Raw genomic sequence first — 17,872 nt, 5'->3', positions numbered from 1 at the left:
ACTAAATTTAAAGGAAAAGAAAAGCATAAAACTTCCAATTTAAAAAAGACATAACTACCAAAATATGACAGAGATCTAAAAGAAAATAATACAGAAACCAGGAAGTATTGTTCGTAAAAAGACAGGCCCAGCCATAGTGGCACAGTGGCCACAGAATGTCTGCGATGCTGGAGAACCACAAGGAAGATGAGGGTTAGTTCCCAGGTAGACTTGTACACAATGGACACATGTACCTATGATCCGAATTATCTGGAAAACTGAGGAGTGTGGAAATTACAGGGCAAGACCCTGTTAAGGGTACTTTTTTTTTGTTATTCATTAAGAAAAAACAAATAAATTTTGCATAAAAATATAAAATGATGAAATCATTGTCAGAATTATGTAAATTAAAAATAAAACAAAATTATGAAAATTAACATAAGAGATCATTCTTTTTGACAGATAATATGAAAATGAATATTAATTTATTTTAATGTAGTAGAAAAACAAAGGGACTTTCAAATATGCTTAGAAAGCAAAACTTAGAAGGTAGTCTGGTAATAATATTTATTTTTAATGTGGTACCTTTTAACCTACAACACTACTCTTTAACATGTATCCCATGAAAGACCTGGCTGATTATCTAAGTGTTTTGTTTATAATTGCAAAAACTTAGAAACAAAGGTCCATAACTAGTGATTAATTATAAGACTTTTATAAAATGAAGTAAATGAGAACCATAAAAGTGATAAAAAGTTTGCTGATTCATAAAATCATTTTATTCTTCAAAAAAGTTTTATCTGTATGTGTATATCCGTGATATGTTGTAGGGGAATGAATATAAGAAACCAAATGATGAGAGAATTACTAATACAGTGGTGGTATTACATTGATCGTAATTTTATTCTTTTTTATATTTATTTTATGAGCTTTTTGCAAAAGCATTTATCACTTATCATAATAAGGGAAAAATAAAATCAACAATAAATAACTAGGCACTGTTAGGTGTCCATATTTACCCCTTTTTAAAGCTTCCAGAAGAAATGAAAGGTTTTCGGCAAAGCTCCCCTGAAAAACACAGAAATGAACATGGCTAGAAGCTTAAGCAAATAAAGAATAAAAGAGGCTTAAGGGAGGGGCTCCATGAGGCAGTGGTAATGCACTGCTCAAGAGAAACTAAATTCTACACAGCAACTACAGTTTGAATCCAAGGCCTGGTCTACCTGAAATACCAGACACCTATGCCAAAGCCCAGAATCTGACAGGCTAGAGGGCTGGAGGAAGGGCATCACACTGCAACCAGACCCTGGAGGGTATCCTCCTCTCTCTCGCTTATGTGTCCTTGACCATGAGTAAAGATTTTTTAAGAGTGTTATCTCTTAGACTTTATGTATGTGTGTGTATATATATGTATACACACAGACACCATATATCTTCTTTTCCCTAGTAAATTAAGTCAGTGGCCGCACACTCTAAATAACTAACTATCTAAAACTTAAAATACAAAAGCAGAGATGGCATAGCACTGAAAATGGAATACTATTTCATGCTTGGAATTTTATGTATTTTGAACATAAAAAATGTTAAACTTACTTGAAGGTAATTTTGAAGAGGTGCTGTATTTTACATACAATTGGAGACCTATTAATGCACTATGCTCTGTCTTCAAATACAAGGCTCTTGCAAGTCTCAATTTAATTTTTATCACCAAGGAAATGACCATGATTTTAAATGAGACCCAAGAGAAAAAGGCAGAAGAAATTTGCTTGAAATATTAAATACTATATAATTGTGTTTGTCTATTCAAGAGCATAATGAAGAAGTATATCTATCCTATCAAATTTGGAATATAGCCAAAACATGTTTGGATCAAACTTAAATATTTCTAGATGAAAAATTTAATAGAGTAGCAGATGCATTAGCCAGATGTTTCAGACTGTGGGCAGAGGCCCTACTGAAATATTTTTTTTCAGTAATTAATTTTTATTTCATTCAGATTTTTAAATTTAAAGGTATAGCAAACTTTAAATTTGAGGAAATGTAATGCAGAAAAAGAATCTATTTCTTCCCCATCTGAGGTACCTGATATAAAATAGCATAATAGGTTATTAAGAACTTCCATTTATTGTGATGATCACATGCTGTCAGGTCAGTACTATTTCCAAGGGAAATGAAACAAGAGGCATTAAGCATAATTTACCATAACAAAGGTTCACAGAGACAGTATGATGAGAAATCAGCTGTCAAAGTTACTCTAAAGTTGCCTGGTTTTGGCTTTACTATTTAAGAGATTATTATATCTGATATTAAGTATATATTTATAATCAACATAGATACATAATGAGTGTACTTATAAAAACATATATAGGGACCAGCAGTTAGCGTAATGGCTATGTTGCTGGACTCCCACATAGTCGACCGTGGTTCAAGTCCCAGACCCGGTGGCTTAAACTCACGCCAGGCGCATGTGCGTGCGTGCCCAAGATCCCAAGAGGAGAATGGAGGAGAAGGGATTGTGGCGTGGCCATCCCCCCTGGAGGGTGATTTCTCGCTGTCTCTCTGTCTCTCTCTGTCTGTCTGGTGAGCGCACGTGCCCTGTAGCAAAAACCTCTCCCCAAAAAAAAAAAAAAAAAAAATTTGCATCTCTTAGAGAATCAGAGTATTTAGTTTATAGATAAAGGAACAAAGTCAGAGAATATCAATCTATTAGGTTGTTGGGGAAATCATGACATTTTTCTATACGAAATGACCCAATAGATCTCATCTATTTTATTGCTAGCATAATCTACTACAAAAAAAATCCTATCATAAAGGTTTAATAACTAAACGTATCTTAACATATTACACATTTCTATGAAGGCATATTTTAATTGAAAATTTCTGAGCTTCTCCTTGACCTTCTAGAGACAGAAAAATACCTATGGTATACAAACTTAAAGCTTACTTAATAACTGAGATGATACTTACAAAAACTTTGTCACCAACTACATTTTCCAGATTTAATTGTCTTGTGATTTCCGTTAGGGCAATTTTATCATTGATCTGCAGCAGCCCTAAATAAAGTTCATAAAAAAGTATTTAATCAAAATGAAGTATGTATTTAATACAGCAGATTGTTTTCTAGTAAAGAATATTTTTCAATGCTTTTAATATTTAACTAAAAATAAAAAGTCAAAGCATGCATTATTTCCTTTAAAAAACTCAACAAACAGGTGCCAGCAGGTGGTATAGAGGTTAGGGCACTGGTTTCTAAATGGCCAACTGCCAAGTTCCAGTCTCAGAACCAGGGGCTTGAAAATCATGCTGAGTACATGTGTGTACATGCCTAAAATCCCAAGAGGAGACTGCAAGAGAAGAGACTGGTGTAGCCATTCTCCCCAGGGGGAGGGGTAGTTTCTCTCTCTCACTCATACTTTTTCTCTCCCCCCCCCCACCAAGTGCATGTGCCCTAAAGCTAAACTAAAAACAAACAAAAAGTTAAAGCTAATTAAAAATAAAAAACTCAGCAACAGAAACATTTGGTAGCATAAAAGAGCCATTTTTGGGGGCTATTATTATTAAAAACAAAACAAAACAAGAAAACAGAATTCTTTATGTGCCTCCTTTCTTCTTTCTAAAAGTATTGTTCTATAAAATACAGATCCAGTTTTGAAGTCTAATTATTTACACATATGTAAAACATACAAGCTAATAAGTTTTAATAATATAAAACCCCAAGTAGTTCATATCATTTTCAATGGCAAAATGATGACATACTTACCATTTAGGTGAACTTGTAATACATTTCCACTCACTTCTTCTATTTCCATGAGTTCTTTCAAAGCATGATTTATTAACTAAAGAAACATGAAAAGCTTATAAAATACTTGATAATAAGTAAAAGATAAAAAAACCCTCTAGATTTTTTTTTTAACCACACAATTTAGGAACAGAATATAAACTGACTTTTCTAACAAAAAAACTTATTTATTTTATTTATTATATTTACTTATTTATTTAATTTTCTTTCTTTCTTTTCTTTTCTTTTCTTTTCTTTTCTTTCTTAAGAATTTTGCTCTAGGGCATGTGCACTCACCAGAGAAAAAGAGAGAGAGAGAAGAAAAGTGAGATAACAAGCCACCAGGTCCAAAATTTGAACTGTGGTTAGCCATGTGGGGGCCCAGCACCCCAACCACCACTCCACCTGCTGGACCCTATAAATTACCTTTTTAATTAGCAAACATTTTTGAAATCATTAAAGACAAAACATTTCATGTCTGACATTCTTTTAAAAATTTATGACATCTTATCACTCTTAGATTACAAATACATCTCTTCATATTACCACTGCATACATTTTTAAAAATTAAAAGTGAATAGGGACCAGCAGGTGGCATAGTGGTTGAGGCACTAGACACCCACATGGCCGACCACAATTCAAGTCCTGAACCTGGCGGCTTGCTTTCTCACTTTCTCTTTCTCTCTGTCTCTCAACTCACTGTGTTCTCCTCTGGTCAAATTGAAATGGATGAAAAAATAAATAAAGTTAAATAATTCTTAAAAAAAAAATTGAAAGCGCATAGGATTAATGAAGGAAAAAAAACTTTCTTAAAGGGGAGAGTGGTGATGACAATTTCTTACAATATTAAAATATGAGTACTGCCATGAAATAAGTGCTATGAAGAGGTTGTGTACATGAAAAAATTAGTATAGATGGCATCAAAACTTAGGGAGAGGAACCAGCAGATGGTATAATGGTTAGCTTAAAAATCACACCAGGCATGTGGTGCATGCGTGCCCAGAATCCAGAGGAGAGAATGGAAGAGAAGGATTGTGGTGTGGCCATCCCCTCCACAGGGTCATTTTTCCTTTTCTTTCTGTCTTTCTCAGGTGAGCACATGTGCCCTATGGCAAAAACCTAAAAAAAGGAAAAAAAAAAATCAAAGACAATTTATTCAACTGTTTTTATATGTCAGAGTATCACAACACACAATAAATTATAAAAGTGGCATAAGTCAAACAATTCTCATCTCTTCAACATATTAATATTGGAGTATAGTAGGAATAAACTAACCTGTACCAAAATGAAATACCAGAAGAGATTTTTCCAGATACCAATGAAGTCATACTAGATAAATTACTTGAAGCACAGGAAGAGCACTCTGGTTTAAGAAGTAACAAGATAAACTGCTAGCATAGCTATGAATAATCTATTATTTTATTCACTGATAAATACTATATGTTAATGCTGTCTCCTTTAAACTTGTATGCATAAAATAAAAACAAGGAGATTATAAAATGACACTCTAATATAAAATAAAGAGAACAGAAAGATGATAAAAAATATTAATTACTACTGAAATTATGTATTTTTGTGAATTCAATGTTTTGGGCTATTTAAGCCAGACTTAGAAAAATATAAAACAATAGACCAAGAAGGTACATGATCAGAGCTAGGTAATGTGAGTGTGTACCCAAGATCCCAGAAAGAGAATGGAGAAGGGGTTGAGGCATGGTCACTCCCCCTGGGAGGTGAGTTCTCACTTTCCCTCTCACTGTGTCTGTCTGTCTGTCTGTCTGTTTCTCTGGTTGAGCCCATGTGCTATAACGCGAAACCTCTAAAAATGCAGGGCCAGCAGGTGGCATGATTGAGGACTGGACTCCCCCATGGCCAACCAGTGACATGACAGCATACTTTCTCACTTTCCTTCTATCTCTTTTTCCCTTGTCTCTCTCTAGTGAGAGCATGTGCCTTATAGCAAATTAAAAAATAGTAATAACAATAAATAAAATTTAAAAATTAAAATGTAATTATAAGATTAGAAAAGATAACTGACAGTGAAGAAAAAAATCATACTGGTTATATAGCAGAATACTAAGGAAGAACAAAAAGATACAAAAAGAAAAAAAAAAAAAAAAAAGACGTAATAAGAAAGATGGCAGACAGGGACCAGCAAATGGCATAATGGTTATGCTGCTAGACTCCCACATAGTTGACTATGGTTCGAGTCCCAGCCCCGGCAGCTTAAAACTCATGCAGGGCGTGTGTGTGTGTGTGCCCAAAATTCTGAGAGGAGAATGGAAGAGAAGAGAATGTGTTGCGGTCATACCCCTGAGGGGTGATTTCTCACTGTCTATTTCTCTGCTCTGTCTCACACATGCACCCTATAGCAAAGGAAAATAAAAAAAAAGATTGCAGACACAAAGAAATGAGAACAAAGGTTTAATAAATGGATATTCTAATCCTAAAACAGGACAAAAAGAAATAAGCGATAATATTAAAAATAATGGATTATTACTTAGTGGGACCAACAGTTGCTGTAATGGCTATGTCACTGGACTCCCATGTAGTCAACAGTGGTTCGAGTCCTGGACCCAGTGGCTTAAAACTCATGCTGGGCGTGTGTGTGTTTGTGCCCAGATCCTGAGAGGAGAATGGAAGAGAAGGGATTACAACGTGGCCACCTTCTCTGGGGGGTGATTTCTCACTTTCTATCTCTCTGTGTCTCTCTGTCTTTCTGGTGAGCACATGCATCCTATCGCAAAAACCCCTCCCCCCCAAAAAATTAATAAATGATAATATTAAAAATTAAAGATTATTACTTAAGTAGAACCAGCAGTTGGTGTAATGGCTATGTCACTGGACTCCCAGGTATTCGACCGTGGATTGAGTCCCAGATCCGGTGGCTTAAACTGGGTGCATGTGTACGAGTCCAAAATTCTGAGAGGAGAATGGAGAAGAAGGGATTGCATGGCCATCCCCCCTGGAGGAGTGATTTCTCACTTTCTGTCTCTCTGTCTTTGTCTTTCTAGTGAGTGCACGTGCACCCTATAGCAAAAACCTGCCCCCCTCAAAAGATTATTATTTAGTGATGATCTAAGTTCATATTAAGAGTATCTACTGAATTTGAGTTAATTTATGATCAACACTTAGACAAAGCCCATGTATACCTAATGCAATAAGAAAATTTAAAAAATGGTATAGAGATAGGAAAGAAACAATTAAAACAATCTTTGTTACAGATAACATATTGTTTAATAGGAAATTCTAAAGAACCAACAAAAAGCCTCTGGAAATGACTAGTAATCATAGCAAGGTTGAAGGATACAAGGTAATGTACAAAAGTCAATTCTTTGCCTATATACTATTATAGTAATGAATATTTGGGTAATGGAATTAAAAACATGGTTTGATTCATATTAGCATTAAAGAATTTAAATACTTAAATACAAATCCAATATACAAGATCTACAGCAGGAAAATCGTAAATACTCTTATGAAATACCTAAATAAATGGAGAAAGACATTCTCTGTTTGTGAGGGGCAAGATCTAATATAGTAAAGGTGTTCATTCTTCACAATGTGATATACATTCAATACAAAATTTCAGCAATTCCACACCAAGATTTCTATTATCAGTAAATTGGTTTGGAAGTTACTATGGAAAGGTAAAGTACCCAAAAGAGTCAACACAATATTGAAGAACAAAGTGAGAAGACTGACAGCACTTGAAGGCTCATCATAAAGCTAGGGTAATCATCACAATGAACTTGACAAAAGAACAGACACAGATCAAGAAGCAAGGCCAATTCAATGGAGAAAAGACTTTCTACAATTCAAAAGAAATCATAGACCAAAATGTAAAATGTGAAACTACAAAACTTCTACAAGATAATGTAGGAAAAAATTTCGGTTATTTTGTGTTTGGTGATGCAGTTTTTAATACAACACCATAATCAAGACTCATGAAAGAAAAAATTGGATTTTAATGAAATTAAAATATTGTACTCTGAAAGATACTTAACAGAATGAAGACAAGTCACAGACTGTGACAAAATATTTGCAAAACACAGCTGAAAATCAGAGATATATAAAAGTCTCTTAAAACATCTCAATGAGAAAACAAACAACTCAAATTAAAAATGAGCATAACATGTCTCACTAAAGATATATGGATGGAATAAAAAAACCACAACATACACCACTACACATCTATTAGAATGGCTAAAATTTTTTAAAATAATAAACTCTGAAAATACCACATGCTAACAAGAATGAGGAGCAACAGGAACTCTCCTTCACTGCTGCTAGAAAAGCAAAATGGTACACAGTCACACTGGAAGACAGTTTGGCAATTTTTTGCAAAGAATTTAAAAACTTAGGTAGAAATCCAACATAAAAGCTAAACATAGTCTAACCATATGATCCAGTAACTATGCTCCGAAGTATTTATGCAAGTGAGTTGAAAATTTTATCCACATAAAATTCTGCATGCAAATGTTTGCTTTATTTATAACTGTCAAGTTGGAAGCAACCAAGATGTTCTTCAAAAGGCAAACAGATAAACAAGCCACGGTATATGCATACATACAATAAATATTATTCAGTGATGAAAAGATACAAGCAACAAAGGACAGAGACAAATCTTAAATCTATACTGCTAAGTGGAATAAATCTATATGAAAAGGCCACACACTGTGTAATTTCAACTATATGACATTCTAGAAAAGGTAAAAAAAATCAGTGGTTAGCTAATGTAGAATGGGAGAGATAAACAGGTAAAGTACTGGGGATTTGTAGAATAGTAAAACTATTTTGTATGACACTAATGATGTATATATGAATCCCACAGAACTATGAGACAAAGAGTAAACTTTAAATTATAAACTTTAGTTAAGTATAAGGTATCAACAATGGTTTATAAATTATTTAAAAAGGTACTACGTGGGAACCAGCAGATGGCATTATAGTTACATTGCTGGACTTCCATGCAGTCAACTGTAATTTGAGTCCTAGATACGGTAGCTTAAAACTCATGCTGGGCATGTGTGCATGCCCAAAATCTCAAGGAGAATGGAGAAGGGATTACAATGTGGCCATCCCCTCTGGGGGGTGATTTCTTGCCCTCTGTCTCTCTCCATCTCTCCAGTGAACACACGCACCACAGCAAAAATCTTTCTCAAAAATAAATTTTTAAAAAAGGTACTACATTTTAGCAATACGTTAATAACAGTTAAAGTTGTGTCTGTGTGTATCTGTTAGGGAAAGGATTATATGAGAAACTCTATCAGCTACACTATTTTTCTGGTAAAAAGTAGATCTATTTTAGCCAATTTACTAATGAAATAGTATTACTTCATTTGTATCTTCTTGAACACTATCTTAGTGTTTACTAGCTTTACTTCCCTTTTTTTTCTGAATGTTTGACCTATCTTTAAGAGACAAACTTTTTTTTTAAGTTTTTTTTACCATAGGGTATATGTGCTAGCAAGAGAGACACAGAGACAGAGAAAAGAGAGACATTGAGAAATCAACCCCCAGTGGGGACATAGCCATACCACAATCCCTTCTCCTTTCCGGATTTGGGGCACACACACACACAAACATATCCATTGTGAATTTCAAGTCATTGGGTCTGGCCCTTGAACCATAGTCAACCATGTGTGAGTCCAGCGTCTTAACCACCATGCCAACTGCTGGCCCAAGAGATACCTTAGATGAAGTTCTGAATAAATTCTGTAATCAGCTGCTCAAGATTTATTTTTAGGTCAGACACCAGAATCATTGAGATTCAACCTTTCTGTTGTAAGGACACATTGTTTCAAGATGCACAGATGAGGGAACCAGCAGTTAGCCTAATGGCTATGTCATTGGACTCCCACGTAGTTGAATGTGGTTCACATCCCGGACCCGGTGGCTTAAAACTCATGTCGGGCGCGTGTGCGTGCGTGCCCAAGATCCCGAGAGGAGAATGGAGGAGAAGGGACTGCGGCGTGACCATTCCCCATGGGGGGTGATTTCTTGCTTTCTGTCTCTATGTCTCTCTCTGTCTGGCGAGCGCACACGCCCTATAGCGAAAAAAACCTCTCCAAAAAAAAGATGCACGGATGATATGAATGATATTTCTAATATACTGATTTCTTAGATCTAATTCTTTACAAGACTGACTCACGAGTATTACTATAAGCCTCTTGAAGAATTATATTATCTAAAAATGCTAACAAATTATATGATATCTTTTACAAGAAAAGACAAAAAAAAAAGGGAGAAAATACCCTTAATTTAAGAAAGATCTAAATTTACACTGAAAAGGTTTAATCAGTTTTTATAATCAACACTTGGGTAGAATTCTTCAGGTTTTCACATTTCTAGGATAAGAAAGAACCTAGGCAGGGAGGACCACAGAGAAACCTATAACGAATCATCTATGGTAATCATTAAAGTGACATTCACCAAATTGTTCACGCTAATGCCCCTTCTAAGAACGCAGAATGAATGTACTTCCTTGCTCTATTGAAGTCAGAAATGACCTAGCTCTCATTCCAGTGAAACTAGAGGCTACATTTTTACTCAGCCTGTCCTAAGAACTAAGAAGAGATATACTGTAATCAGTAATAGGTAGGAAGATTTAATAGTGTGTGTCCGTGATTCACCAGAGTCTCTTCCCTCCACTGGGGTTCTGACAGAAGAAGAACATGCTGAGATAACCCCTCTCTCTCAAAATAAGGAACAGTGCCTCTGTATTGATCTAAACTGAATACAGAGCAAGAGCAACAATATATTTCTGTTGTGTTAAGTCACTGAGATTTAGGGTTATTATGACTATGGAATACAGATTATCCAGATTGATGAATTAATTTATAAAGGTGAAAAAAGAAAGGTCTATCTTTGGAGTGTCCACATAAAACAAACATTAAGATTTACGCAATCCCCTCCCCACCCCAATCCCCCCCAAAAACCCCTGGGATCTAAGAATTCAATTTCCAGCAATTTTTAAGTTATGTGAAATAATTTTTGTAGTTAAAATATTCTAATATTTTAAGGGCATATTAGTTACACTGACAGTCCTCTTATAAAATGACTAAAACAGCATTTAAGTTAAATGCAAAGGAAAACCACAGTAAAACAAAACAAAAACCACTTCAAGAATAAAGAAATTGATATAGAAGCTGGACATGAGAACTGAATGTCAAAAGCAATTATAATTATAAATTTGTAATTATAAATATGATTATAACAAATGTGATAATTCTTGAAATAGTATGCAAAATTTTTAAGTTTTTTTTTTTTTGGAGAGATTTTCACTGTAGGGCGCGTGCGCTCGCCAGACAGACAGAGAGAGACATAGAGACAGAAAGCGAGAAATCACCCCCCAGGGGGGATGGTCACGCCGCAATCCCTTCTCCTCCATTCTCCTCTCGGGATCTTGGGCACACACGCACACGCGCCCGGCGTGAGTTTTAAGCCACCAGGTCCAGGACGTGAACCGCGGTCGACTACGTGGGAGTCCAGCGACATAGCCATTACGCTAACTGCTGGTTCCCAAGTTTTTTTTTTTTTTTAAGAGGTTTTTGCTATAGGGCGTGTGCGCTCGCCAGACAGACAGACAGAAAGTGAGAGATTGCTCCCCAGAGGGATGGTCACGCCATAATCCCTTCTCCTACGTTCTCCTCTCGGCATCTTGGGCATGCACGCACATACACCTGGCATGAGTTTTAAGCCACAGGGTCCGGGACGTGAACTGCAGTCAGTTACATGGGAGTCCAGCGACATAGCCATTATGTTAACTGCTGGTCCCAATTTTTAAGTCTTTAAAATTCATTTATTGGGACCAGCAGTAAGTGTAATGGTTATGTTGCTGAACTCCCACATAGTTTACCATAGTAATAGTCCTGGACCTGGTGGCTTAAAACTCACAGCAGGCATGTGTGTGTACATGCCCAAAATCCCAAGAGGAGAATGGTGGAGAAAAAGGACTGCAGCATAGCCATCCTCCTGCAGGGTGATTTGTCACTTTCTGCCTTTTGCTGTCTCTCTGGTGAGCGCATGTGCTCTATAGCAAAAATCTCTCTCTAAAAAAAAAAATTAATTAATTTCCTGGATGAGCAAGAGAGACAAGAGAAAAAGAGAGAGACATAACACCCCCAACAGTCTCAATGCAACAATCCATCTCCAGCCCCCACCATGTTTGATCATGGGTACACATGTGCCTGGTGTATGTATGCTTGGGCACACATATACCTGAGAAGCCTCTGGATTTGAATCAAAACCTTCCTACGTGGCACTGACTTACAGAGAATTGTATTTTATCACCATTCCACTGTCTGGCAACCAATTAATGTACTTTAAACAATGTTGGAAATGGAAGATAACAGTAAAATTCTAACTAAAGTAACATTAGGTGAAGGGCCAGCAGGCGGCATGGTCAGGATGCTGGATCCTACATGGCTGGCTCTGTGAGTCAAGTCCTGGACTCAGCAGCTTGACAATCATGCCAGGCATGTGTGCATGCATGCTCAAAATCCTGATAGCGGAACAGAAGAGAAGGGACTATGTCATGGCCAGCCTCTACCCTCCAGTTTCTCACTCCCTTCTCCCTTTCTCTCTGGTGAGGACTTGTGCCCCATAACAAAAACTAAAAGAAATCAAAACACATATTAATTGAAAAATAAAAACACATACTTTATTTCTATGACCCATATTTTAGAAAGTATATTAGTTATAAATCAAACATAACTGTACAGAATCTATTAGAAAACAGGCTTGGGGCCAGGAGGTAGCATGGTAGTTAAGGTGCTGGACTACCATATGGCCAACCATGGTTCGAGTCCTATACCTGGCAGCGTGAAAATCACACTGGTACATATGTGTGCATGCCAAAATTCCAGAAGGAGAACAAAGAAGGGATTGTGATGTGACCATCACTCCAGGGATGATTTCTTACTTTCCCTCTCACTATGTCTGTCTGTCTCTGGTGAGCACAAATGTCCTATGGCAAAAATCTTAAAAAATAGGTTTTTACACAGTCTAACTATTTAAAATGAAAAAGTAATACTTTGAAATGATAACATCCATAATTTGTCTCCAATGTTGAATAAACAATGTGAAAGGAAAGATTGAGGGGGGGAAAAGACAAGAATACCTTTTGGATATAAATAAGCAAATGTGATAAGGAAGGAATATGGAAGAGAATTTTAGAGAATGTGACTGTACACATAAAAACAAAACACAAAAAAAAACACAAAAAAACAGGGTTGGGGCGGCAGGTGGCATAGTGGTTAAGAGCACTGGACTCCCACATGGCCAATTGCGGTTCAAGTCCTAGACCTGGCAGCTTGCTTTCTCACTTCCCCTCCCCCATTCTCGCTCTGACCCTCTCTAGTCAAATATAAATAAATAAAGTTAAATAAAATAATTATTTTTTAAAAAATAAGAGTCAAATAATGAAGAGTAAAAATAAATAAACGGTGGGGGAGAGAATACATAGTATGATAGTTTCCTAATCCATAAAGAAAATAAAGCATTCCTTGCAGGGTTAACACAAAGAATATATGAGAAGACTGGCCATGAGGCACAGGCAGTAAAGGATTGCTGAGGGACACTGGAGCAATAAGGGAGGGGCCGGGGTTCAGATCCCAGGGTTCAGAACACACTGGGAACATCCACAGTTCTGTTTGGCTGGAAAGCTTAAAGGAGATCAAAGAATGATAAAACCATGCCAGAGGTGTACCTTCCCTCCCTATGAAGGAAACAAAATTTAAAAATCAACAAAAACTAAATGAGAGAATGCTGATTATAAGAAGGTAGTATTTGCTCACTAAATACTAGTTTATTTTTTCACTTATTTTTCAAGGACAAAGGAACATTAAAAATTTGTTACAGGGAAGAAAAATAGGTAAAGTTTTCTCTACTCAAATATATTACAATAATTTTATAAGGTGTTTTAATGTTTTCTAAGGTTAGAGTTAAAGAAAGTGAAAAAAAAGAAAGGAAAATTTTAGTGATGAAACAATGAAATGAAAACCATTCAAGTATTATCTGAAATAAGAATCACCACATTCTGATAAAAACAAAGAAACATCAGAAATTAACAGCATTTACCATAGTCTTCCCTGATCCTCGGGGTCCAATAATGAGAACAGAGTTACTTTCTCCATGGATAGCAGTTCTTTTTAGCAGTTCAATTAAGTGTCTATAATGATACGATATGTCAATATTTTAAAAATAAAGCTCAAATAACTTCCTAAGTAGTACGCATTCTAAACAGTCCTACACAAAAGAACATAAGAGAAGATATTGTAGGCCATTACTGATTATCTGGAAAACCTCAAGAGGAAACCTGTAAGTTTGGAATACATTGGCACAATGGACAATAGTGGCAAATCATCAATTCTTGGATTCGGACCCTCCTTTCTACTAACACTCTGTCCTTTTACCCCATAGCTAGCTGACAGGTATTAAGGTCAGGAAAATCTGAATTATCTTAATAATATCATATAACAGAAACAAGACTGAAAGTTAAAGGGCTATCGCATTATGAAAAAATGTTTCTGCTCCTGCTTCATGATACTCGGTCTTCCTTGCCTTCATTTCTCATTCCTTTCTTCCTTCCTCTTCCCTCTCTCTCTCTGTTTTGGCAGAGGTGTTTGCTCTCTGGAGAGAAAAGGGGGAGGGTAGGGGCGAGTAGTGACACTGCACCCCCAATTGGGGCATGGTCACGCCACCATCCTTTCTCCTCCATTTCTCCCTCCTTTTGTGATTTTAGACATAAATGCATACTCACCCAGCATCTTTTTCAAGCCACCAAGTCTGGGATTCAAACTGCACAGTTGGCTAGCTGCCTTAATACTACCGTGTTTCAACCTGTGTCCTTACATTTAGTGTTCCCATACAAAACCCCAAAATGTTAACTTCTATAAAGGTGTTCATTAGACTTATTTAAGATCAAATGCGGGTACAATAAATTTTTATATTTATTATTTTATTTCCATTTTACAATTTATTATTAATTTAATGTTTCTCAAGCGGCCAGATCTAGGACCTGAACTGTGCTAGGCCATATGGGATCCAGATGCCGTAACTATTAGGGCACAGGCTAGCCCAGGTACATTAGTTTTATAAAACCTGGGCCTCTGTAGGCTGGCTCTTGAGAAGAGAATAGCTGAACTTACTTGTATTGTACTTGCACTCCAAATAGGTTACTATGTGGGCTCTGATGACAAAACCTTTCACGTAAAATTCTTTGTACCTAGTGTAAACAATGTGAATAAATATAAAATATTATACATACAATTAAAAATAAATGAGAAAGTACATTTATAAAACTCAGACTCAAGTTATTAATGAATCATTTCAACCCTTCCAAAATACATGTCCTCAACAGTTCTGGCACTGTTTACACAAATTATAACGTTAATGGTTTTTTTCACCTATATCAGGTCCAAGGAAAAGAAAGAGAATTTAGTTGTGAAGATGTTAAAATTTACTTCAACTACATTAGCAACTTGAAGGTTCTTTTAATGTATGTGAATTAATAGATACCTTACTTTCTATAACATGTTAGCCAAAGGACAAAGACAGGAGGAAATCTAATATTCTAATCTATTCCAATAATGCTCATGAAGCACACACTCAATCTCTGGAGCTCAATGCATCTTAACTGGCTTAGACCAAGCACTATCAATCTGTACTTCTCATAAATCATGATTCTGAGGAAAACAAAGTTGTTTAAATCTTCATGTAGTCATTGAGGACCTATTAGATTTAGAGCACAGTACAACTAAAAGGACAAGATCCACGCCTAAAAAAACACACTGGAAATAAAATGGGAAGAAGGGGTAAATTTCAGACTGCAAGAAAGTAGTAATTTGGCATATAAGTAAATGCTAAATTGTGTGGTAAAAACCACATTCATCTAGGCGTAAGGAATAGATGGAATGAATTAAGAAAAATTCTTATAAAATAAAAAATTTTAAAATACTTTTAAAATTCTTCTAAGGAGCTACATTTAGAGTTAAAATTAGAATGTGGAAAACTGTATCATATAATTAAGTATATTCTTTAAAGAGATAGATCATTAAAGTCATTCCTTTTCTGGATCTACTATGAAAACAGAGGTCCTTCATGAACACAAACCTTAGAAAGCTGTCTCAGATTTGGCCCATGGACTGCAATAAAAAGCCTCTAAGATTATTTACTTCTAGACTGACAGCATGGGACTGATTCTTCATGTACCAAAGAAATAAATGTGACTTCTCTCTACATGTACCAAAGGTAAAACAAAGAAAATTATTCACTAGGGATAAAATAATCCATATTTATTATTATAGAGGAAGGGGAAAGAATAAGAGGATTGGTACCAGAAGAGCCAACTATATGAATTTTAAAAGGATAAGCCTTTTCTAAATCCCTACTTCCTTTTCTATAGAATACAAAAGAAAAGTATATATAGCCCTATTTTGAAGATTAAATATGGTAGTTATCTGTAACACAATATAGGTAGGTACTCTATGGGTAATAGCTGAGATCTATAAAACATTTCAATGAGCAAATATATAAACTCATCTAATCCTCATGTGTATTTCTCTACTTGATGAGATCACTGAAAATCAAAGAACAAATCTCAATTCTCTCTTTTAAAGCAAAACAAAACAAAACTTCATCAAATGTATTACAGAACAGATATGTATAAAGCATGAAACAGAGATAAAGAAAATAAAACTATAGTAAAAAGTCAAAAAGTTCACAAATCCCCAAGTGATCTGTGATGGAGTTTAAACAGATGTATTTATGTATAGAAATTAATTAGGTTTTACATGAAGATTTGCAGTTACATAGAAAAGTATGTAAATTACATATCAATTAAAAAATTTTAAGCAGAGTTAAACATTTCCCTTCAAAAAGAAAAGTAAGGTCTTATAAAGGGATATCATTAACATTTAGTTTTGATTAGAGAATAAATGCAATTCAAATTAAACCAAATAGGAATAAGTTCATTCCCTACTAGATAACATTCTCAACGGAGAAATACATACAGATATATTCTAAGCACTTGGAATATGGTGCATATGTAGGGCAATATCAAACTTTCATTTTAAGAACATCTATCAAACTAGACATATAAAGAAACTTTCTCAATCTGATAAACTGCACCTATGAAAAGCCTATAGTTAGTATTATACATAATGGTGAAAGACTGAACGCTTTCCCCCTAAAATAGGAAACAGTAAGAATGTCTGTTTTCATCATTGATATTTGGCTTTTTATTTAGGGTTCAAGTCAGGGCAATAGGACAAGAAAAATAAACTAAAGGAATTCAGATTAGAAAAGAAGAATTAAAACTATCTCTAATGGGACCAGCAGATGGCATAATGGTTATGTTGCTGGACGCCCACATAGCTGACCGTGGTCTGAGGCTTAAAAATCACGCTGTGTGTGTGTGCATGCATGCCCAGAATCCCAACAGAAGAGTGAAGGAGAAGGTACTGCAGTGTGGCTATCCCACCGCAGGGATGACTTCTTACTTTCTGTTATCTGGCAAGTACCCATGCCATGTAGCAAAAAAAAATCTCTCTCTCTAAAAAAAAAAATCCAACCAACCAAACAAACAAACAAAAATATCGAATCCTTATAGATGTCATGATATTATATATAAAAAAATCCTAAGGAATAAACTAAAAAAACATTAGAATGAATAAATGAGTGCAGCAAGGTTATAAGCTACACACAATCCACTGCATTTCTACTAGTGAGAAACTAACCAAAAATGAAATTAAGAAAACAATTCCACTTATAATAACATCAAAGGAATAGAATACCTTGGCATCAAGTGAAGCAACAACTAAACTCCCCACAAAATTTACATTCTGAACATAATATCTAACAAAATTGAAACCACACCACTTTCAGGAAGACCTAAATAAAAGCAAAGATTTTGACTATCTAAAGACTTACAAAGGATAAAATCAAGAAGTAGCATAAAACATTAATAGAAAGCAAATACTATCAAGTATAAAATGAGTAGAGAACAACCATTATTACAAAATCTGCCTACATTTCCTTTTTACAGATTTTTGAAAGCTTTGTTCTCCGATGATTGGATAATATTATACAGTTATTGCCTTAAAAATGGAA

General features: G+C 35.4%; 1 protein-coding gene across 3 annotated transcripts in view; it reads right to left on the bottom strand.

Annotated features, from left to right (window-relative positions):
• ORC4 (origin recognition complex subunit 4) overlaps positions 1–17,872 on the bottom strand; it is a 74,658-nt gene that overhangs the window by 18,615 nt on the left and 38,171 nt on the right. For all 3 annotated transcript variants that reach the window (XM_014588185.2, XM_006140504.3, XM_006140505.3), the window contains 5 exons: positions 14,911–14,987; positions 13,841–13,931; positions 3,740–3,815; positions 2,947–3,032; positions 999–1,047 (listed from right to left, as the gene is read on the bottom strand). In XM_014588185.2, coding sequence (XP_014443671.1) covers positions 999–1,047; positions 2,947–3,032; positions 3,740–3,815; positions 13,841–13,931; positions 14,911–14,987 — 379 coding nt within the window. The remainder of the gene's footprint in view (positions 1–998; positions 1,048–2,946; positions 3,033–3,739; positions 3,816–13,840; positions 13,932–14,910; positions 14,988–17,872) is intronic.

Source organism: Tupaia chinensis, unplaced genomic scaffold (genome assembly GCF_000334495.1).
Source record: "Tupaia chinensis unplaced genomic scaffold, TupChi_1.0 Scaffold000037_2, whole genome shotgun sequence".
Classification (NCBI taxonomy): Eukaryota; Metazoa; Chordata; class Mammalia; order Scandentia; family Tupaiidae; genus Tupaia; species Tupaia belangeri.
This window is presented reverse-complemented; position numbering and strand designations above follow the sequence as displayed.